This window comes from Durio zibethinus, chromosome 23 (genome assembly GCF_047325235.1).
Source record: "Durio zibethinus cultivar Kanyao isolate XHJ-2024 chromosome 23, ASM4732523v1, whole genome shotgun sequence".
Taxonomy (NCBI): domain Eukaryota; kingdom Viridiplantae; phylum Streptophyta; class Magnoliopsida; order Malvales; family Malvaceae; genus Durio; species Durio zibethinus.
The window spans coordinates 6,039,372-6,047,030 of NC_143184.1; the positions used below are offsets into that span (position 1 = coordinate 6,039,372).

The window sequence follows — 7,659 nt, forward strand, 5'->3', positions numbered from 1 at the left end:
AGTGTAGTAGAGATCAAGAGATCCATCCTGAATGTGAGAGCGGCATCCAAAATCTCACTAATCAGTGCATTAGACTTCTGGAATATGTTAACTAGCTTGTTTAACTTGGTATAGTATGTGAAAAGGAAGACAGCTCTTTGTTTTGGTCTCGACTCAACCGTTAGTTCCATGCAGTCATATTTTTTTTTATAGCGACACTTCTCCAACTCCCCCACTCAACCACCTCATCAACAGCAACACTTACCACTTCCAAGCTGAACTAAAAGTTCACATCATTGTCCATTCCATGGCGTCGACGCCAACTTCCTCCCTCCTGCCGGCATCGAAAATGGGACCAGCTGGAACTAACAACTAACACGTTAGAACCATTGCAAGATGATGGTCCCATGATGCCCTTCTTGCAAGAAACCCCCAATCCAAATCCCTCACTCACCCTGGTCCCTGGCCCTGGGTTGGGTCTGACTTCTTCTAAAATCTGTTCTAACCCAACAAAAAGGTAAAACATGAAACTTCGCAGTGTATTATAGGTTAACCAACCCACTAAGAATTTAATACAAAACAAACATTCTCAAAAATATTCAACATTATTTGATCAGTTCAGTTCAACTAAAAGAGGGAAGATTAGGCAGCGGTAAAGCTTTATACTATTTCAACCGTCAAACTCAAGGTGGCTTAGGAAGAAGAACAAATTAATTGAAAATAAATGTAGTCTTTGAGTACTACTAATAACATATTTTGGCTGCATATTTTTATTCTAATAGAAATATTATTACTTAATTATTAGTTTTATATATTAATTTGTTACTTTATACTATGATTTAATATGCTTTTACGTGCAAAGGTTAAATTAGCCACAATTGCTTCAAAAGTGATATTATAAACTAAATTTACTATCACACGGAATCATATTCCAATCATCTGCTCTGATTTTTTTTTTTATAAAAGTATAATATAGTTAAACTATGAAATATTGACATATGAATTAAACTATGAAATATTGACATATGAAGCTTACATATTTAAATATTCCAAAATTTTTTATATATTTTGAATATTTCAGATACTAATTAAAGCACAAAAACTTTTAAAAATTATTTCTTCATTATGATAAGTTTTTAAAATTTAAAATTAATTGGATGATGCATATTCTTTAGAAATATTAGGAAAATAAAATATGTATTGGTATTTTAATTTCATAATCGCCCAACAACACTTCCTTGGGTCAATTTACTTGTGAGGCCCAATAATTATTCAAAAAAAAAATCAGAATAAGAAAAAAAGGGGGAAACGCGTATAAAATAGAAGGTGATGCGATCAAATTACAAATGAGAATCACGCGCGCGACAAGAAAACCAAAAGCTTTTCTTCCGTTTCTCTCCTCTTCAAATTTTTTTTTCTTTTGCTCATTCGCGTTTTGTTTTGGAAAAAGAAAATTAAAAAAAAAAAAAAGAATCCGCGAAATAGCCGGGAGAGCTTTTCGCGGATCGTATTGTCTCACACAAACTAAGCGGTAGCGCGAATTTCTTTGCTTGCTTAACTTTTCCTCTTCTTATTTCAAAAGTTGCGAATCTGTTCTTTTCTTTTTCTTCTTTTTTTTTATGTATTTTTCATTTTTATCGAATATTTGTTATGCATTGAAATGCAGGATGCGGGGGGAGTTGGTTAAGGTGAAATTTGATTTTGATTAGAGAAAATGGATTCGGCGCGGAGTTGGCTTTCGAAGCTGCAGGCGAGGGATAAGTTGAGGGCTTCGACGAGGAAGAAGGAGCCCAGCGGTGAAAGCGGAGGAGGAGAAGGGAATGACGAAGCGAATACGGACGAAGAAGCTCTCTCCAACATCACCAAACAAAAGGTCGCCGCTGCCAAACAGTACATTGAGAATCATTACAAGGAACAAATGAAGAATCTCCAAGAAAGAAAAGAACGGTATGGCTTCCAAATCTTATGCTTAAATTTGCTAAAGTATCTTCTATTTCATATGTAAATTGTAAATTACATTGACAAACAAGGATATTTCTGTAAATTATTCTATTAGATATTATCCGAAATACTAATAATCTCTATAATTATTCTAAGGTATTGCAAATTGACGAAATTTTCTCATGATTTGAACTGAAAAAGATAATACCAGCAGTCTTTTATAGCATAAAATATATCGAACAACTAGAGCCAAGATGTAGCAAAAGATTGGCAGGTCTAGGATCCTTGCCCCTATTATTGACTGAATTATTCTGAAGACGAAGCACAGCAGAGCTAGTTCAGGGTTGATAATAATTTGGAGTGGATTTTATAATGATACTAAGACATTGGGCATTTTATTGCAATATTTGTCAAACTTTAGTAGATTATTTTCTTCTGTTTAAAGAAATTAATTTTCTGGTAGTAATACTTTTTTCTAATAGACGAACGATCCTGGAAAAGAAGCTGGCGGATGCTGACGTCTCTGAGCAAGATCAAAATAACTTACTAAAGTTCTTGGAGAAAAAGGAAACTGAATACATGCGCCTTCAGAGGCATAAAATGGGTGCTGATGACTTTGAATTATTAACGATGATTGGCAAGGGTGCGTTTGGAGAGGTATACTTCTATATAATGTCAACTGTCATAGATCATGTTCTGTTTTGTCCTTGTGCAAGGAGTAATGATGTTGTAGGCTACTCAATTTCCTTTTTCTCCAATTAAAATAAATCTTTTCTGTTACTTAAAAAATTTGTTTATGGTGCAGGTTAGAGTTTGTAGGGAAAAGACAACAGGCCAAGTATATGCTATGAAGAAACTTAAGAAATCAGAAATGCTTCGAAGAGGCCAGGTATTCATTATTCTGGCCATGTGGTATTGTTGAGGTTGTGTACACTGTTCATTTCGGAAGGTTTCTATCTTATTTAGGTTGAGCATGTGAAAGCCGAAAGGAACCTGCTCGCTGAAGTTGACAGCAATTGTATTGTCAAACTCTACTGTTCTTTCCAAGATGAGGAGTTCCTTTATCTTATAATGGAATATCTACCTGGTGGAGATATGATGACATTACTTATGAGAAAGGATACCTTAACTGATGATGAAGCTAGATTTTATGTTGCAGAGACAGTTTTGGCTATTGAGTCTATCCACAAGCACAATTATATTCATAGGTTAATATATAGACAAAGTCACAAAATGAACTGTCAAGGTGTTTTTTTCTGACATAAGATTAAACTTTCGAGTGCTAAATGTTGCAGGGATATCAAACCTGACAACTTGCTACTGGATAGATATGGACACTTGAGATTGTCAGATTTTGGACTATGTAAACCCTTAGATTGCAGTACTCTCCAAGAACAGGATTTTTCTGTAGGAGGCAACATTAATGAGGTTACAGAAAATGATGAATGCCCAGCAGCTTCAAAACGAACACAGCAAGAGCAACTACAGCATTGGCAAAAGAACCGGAGAATGCTTGTAAGTTCTCAGCCATCATGTCTCAACTATCCCTCTATCTCTCTATGTCTCATGCTATAAAAGGTTTACTAAATTAAATTTATATGTAGCCCTTGTTTGGTGAATTGAATATGGTCTCATCTATGCATCTTTTTACTCGTGGTATCACTAAATGGAACATATTGGACCCTGCATTGCCTTTATAATATTTGTAAATAGAATTGTTTCTGTTCGTATGTGTTTGTATATGTGTCTTAAAGTACTGGTTATGAGCTTTTGAAAGAACTTAGAAGTGACTGCTAGATCATTCATTTTTTTGGTCAAATACTTGGATTTTGCAGGCTTATTCTACTGTTGGTACTCCTGACTATATTGCTCCAGAAGTCCTCTTGAAGAAAGGTTATGGAATGGAATGTGATTGGTCAGTAGTTATGCATTTTGAAGTGAAATTCCATTTTGTTTCACATACCAATCTTCTTCTGTATTGTTTGACATAGCAATTGAAATTACAACTGTTTAATTTAGAAATGGAATTGATTATGTCTAGTTTCAGGTTAGAGGATATTTTATTTTAAACTATTTTATATAGAATGCTGACTTCATTTTGAAAGATTAACTTCCATTCTCGATAACACATGGTAAATTAAGGTGATGTTGTCCTCTAATGATGTCTAGAATGCACTAATTTCTTTCACTGAGTATTATAGATTGTTGTGATTGATGATAATTATTTTGGACAGGTGGTCACTTGGTGCCATTATGTATGAAATGCTTGTGGGATATCCACCTTTTTATTCAGATGATCCGATGTCAACTTGTAGGAAGGTACCTGAGAAATATTGCTGATTGATATAATGTACTTTTTCCTTTTCTCATTATTTTATGTGAAATTCGTGTTATCTCTGTTTTTATTTTTCTGCTAGTTCCATTTGAAGAACAGTTAATTGGTCCTGATTATGCTGGGGTTAGAATGTGAAAAGAAATTTTCATAGTCTGGCAATAGAACATTTCTGTTTTTTTCATAGATTTTTCTTGTTTTATGAATTTTTATTAGGGAAAAGCGACTTCAAGTATAATTCTTGTGTCAGCTTCATAACAGCCATCTATTTTAACAAATTGAATGAATTGATAAAGAAAAAGGAGGATATCAAGAAGTTTCATTTGTCTAATAATGTCATATTTTTTATTCCTTGCGTAGATAGTAAACTGGAAAACTCATTTGAAGTTTCCTGAAGAAGCAAAGTTATCTGCAGAGGCAAAAGATCTGATTAGCAAACTCTTGTGTAATGTCAATCAAAGACTGGGATCAAAAGGGGCAGGTGAAATTAAGGTATTGTTTGGTTTGTCCTATTCTAGATTCTTGAATTTGTTCCTTAAACTTGTTTCCAGATGAAGGAGATTATCGTGCTTCGTTTTACTTCTCTAGGATCAAATGGATGCAGCATTTATTCCTGAGGTTAATGGTGAGCTAGATACTCAAAATTTTGAAAAGTTTGACGAGGTACTGATGTCCCTTAATTTTCGGATTCAGTAATAATGTTTATATTGCGACTTTAATGTCATTTGTGATTTTTGTTTTCTGTTTGCTTATTTTTCACTGTGCAGTCTGAGAATCAGAGTCAAACACCACCAAAATCTGGTCCATGGAGGAAAGTAAGCTTCTAGAGCATTTTATGATTTTGTACTCCGTAATCCTAATATGTAATGGCAATGTGTTTCATGTGCTAATTATTTATGACCTACATAACAGTTTTTTTCTTGATCATCCCTCTATTTTACAGATGCTGTCATCAAAGGACATTAACTTCGTGGGATACACATACAAAAATTTTGAAATTGTCAATGATTATCAATTGCCTGGGATGGGTATTCTTCTTTCTCCGCTTCATGTATGGAATTATGGACATAGAAAGGCATGGTATTGGTTTCAGAATCATGTGTAAGAATGCTTGTCTAACCAATATTTCAAGATGCTAAAGCTTCATATGATCATTACTATTATGTTGTATCAGCTTTGTTTATCTGAATAGTGCATCTTAACTTTATAGCTTGATTCTGCTCTATGTGGAACATAGTTGTTTTAGTAATTTGCACTAAAGATTTATCCAAAGTCACTGAATTCAAGGGTTATTGCAATAGATTCTTGGGCATGTGAGTGCACTAATATTTCTTTTATTGTTATAAATTTATTGGGGTCAAATTTTCTAATCACCAACCCAAACTAACTGGAAAGTACACCATAATCTATCTAGCCTGTTTGATTTATTGCTGGCATTACATAATAGTGCCTTGTTTTTGTGCAACACGAGTTTTCTAGGATTGTAAATATTCTGACTTTGAAAATTACGTTAATAAGATGACATTTGCTTTCTCTTTGTAGCTGAGTTGAAGAAGAAGAGCACCAAATCAAGGAGGCCGTCAATTAAGTTGCTATTTGGTACTTTTACTTTTTCCTTATTATACATAATATGTTGTTGGTCATTCTTTGTACAGCCCTATGAACATATACCTCACTACCACTATCTTTAACATATTTGATTTTTCTATCTGATCACTCAACATATATAGAGGGTGAGTCAGAATCATCAGATACTTCCGACTCAACTACCAACGATCAGCCTGTTCAAGGGAGCTTTTTGAATCTCTTGCCTTCCCAATTGGAAGCCACTTAAAAGCAGTGCGGATCCCAGTAACTTGCCCCATCTTTTAAACTCTTAGAAGACAAGTTGGTCTGTGTCACTAATCAGTAACCAACCACATTCTGGTACTCAAACGGCATTTTTCCATGGTGCCTTTTGCAGTTGGACACATTGGTGGGTGGTGGCTATGTCTGCAGGAACTTCATGTTTGATTCACAGCTTAAGGCCTAGATACCGAGGAAAGCTACTGCTGATCATTTTTTTTTTCTTATAAATAAAGATCAAAACAAACAGGAGAAGAGGAAAGGAAAAAGAAAAAGAAGAAAATAAGGACTGCGGAGTAACTACTGATTCATCCCCTAACAATAGGTGCAAAATATTTTCTTCTTTATTAGTGTCAAAAGCAGCAAAATATTGTACAAAGTCTCAAGTCATTCCATATCATGTATACATGCTTTACTTGCGATGTGTTAAAAATCAGCAGAGTCAAATATTTCTCTACTCGGTATTACCCAATTCAGAATCTTGTGAGCAACCAAATGATGGGGAGTATTATTCCAAACAATATTATCATTATGGGTCCAGAGTCACTTTTTGCGTGCCATCTGTCATGATATTATGCAAATGTAGTGTCACCATCAATTTTGTTTTGTTTAACAAAATTGAGGATCTAAATTGACTAATACTAAAATTATAGTACTATTATAATTGATCCAATTGACTGACTGATTGGTCTGACATCCATACCATATTCAAGCTTTATCTTCTTACATAAAGCTTATAATAAAATTGATGGAAGGGAATTTTGAGAACTACCGGTAGTAAATCAATCATTGTGTGGCAAAAGTTAGCTCGACGGCTCTTAACTGATTCAGGCTGAGTTTGAGTTTTATATCATAAAAAATGCTCCTTAATTTCTTTTGATAAATACGCAATTAAAAGTAATTATGTCTCATCATATAAAAGATAAAATTCAAATTTTAAAGTGAATGTGGCGAAAATTCATAAAAAATATGGTATATATATATATATGTGGGAATTATTCACTTACATTAGTATAATTTTTACATATTTTTTCAACTTTTTGGATCAATAAAAAAAGAATAACTGAAATTAAACTTTTATAAAAACAAAAACATCAAGATTCTTGGTTGCCCTTGAGCTTTGTATTCGAAATGGGTTATTATTATAACATGTGATGAAGTCGCATCAAACGGTGACAACTTATAATTTTTTACAAATTTGCTCATGAATGTTGCGACATTATGCGTCTGTGGTCGTTAACCTATGCACTTGTTTGGGTGTGCAATGGCTTCAATCGAAATCTTTAAAAAAAAAAAAAGAGGGAAAACTAAGCAGGCGAGCTGGAGCTGGTTGTTAATTTGAAGGTTTTGCCAACTTTATAGAAAACGCATTGGACCCCTTAATATCAAAGACAGATTCCATCTTTCATATTGGTTGGTCTGACTCTGATGAGATTTCTTTACTAATTCTTACGATGTTTCATACCCACTCCTAAAGCACTTTCCAATAATTAAAATATTAAGTTACAACTAGTATTTATCCTTATTCCCTTGCTTTTGAGATTATATATATATATATATAT

At 33.8% G+C, this 7,659-nt stretch overlaps 1 protein-coding gene across 3 annotated transcripts; it reads left to right on the forward strand.

Moving 5' to 3' along the window:
- Positions 1-1,327: 1,327 nt before the first annotated feature.
- On the forward strand, positions 1,328-6,618 carry LOC111314326 (uncharacterized). Of its 3 annotated transcripts, XM_089752450.1 has the most exons (15): positions 1,328-1,560; positions 1,646-1,926; positions 2,403-2,577; positions 2,726-2,809; positions 2,887-3,128; positions 3,216-3,435; positions 3,756-3,835; positions 4,155-4,239; positions 4,613-4,744; positions 4,841-4,915; positions 5,020-5,067; positions 5,196-5,280; positions 5,795-5,851; positions 5,983-6,103; positions 6,216-6,502. In XM_089752450.1, the coding sequence occupies exons 2-14, from the start codon at positions 1,694-1,696 to the stop codon at positions 6,084-6,086; spliced, it is 1,620 nt and encodes a 539-aa protein (XP_089608576.1). In that variant the 5' UTR covers positions 1,328-1,560; positions 1,646-1,693; the 3' UTR covers positions 6,087-6,103; positions 6,216-6,502. The 3 variants fall into 3 exon arrangements, 2 of the variants coding, with proteins under 2 accessions (XP_089608576.1, XP_022771285.2); XR_016332514.1 differs by having other exon boundaries at positions 1,328-1,510; positions 5,196-5,353; positions 5,983-6,618; XM_022915550.2 differs by having other exon boundaries at positions 1,328-1,510; positions 5,983-6,618.
- Positions 6,619-7,659: the final 1,041 nt, after the last annotated feature.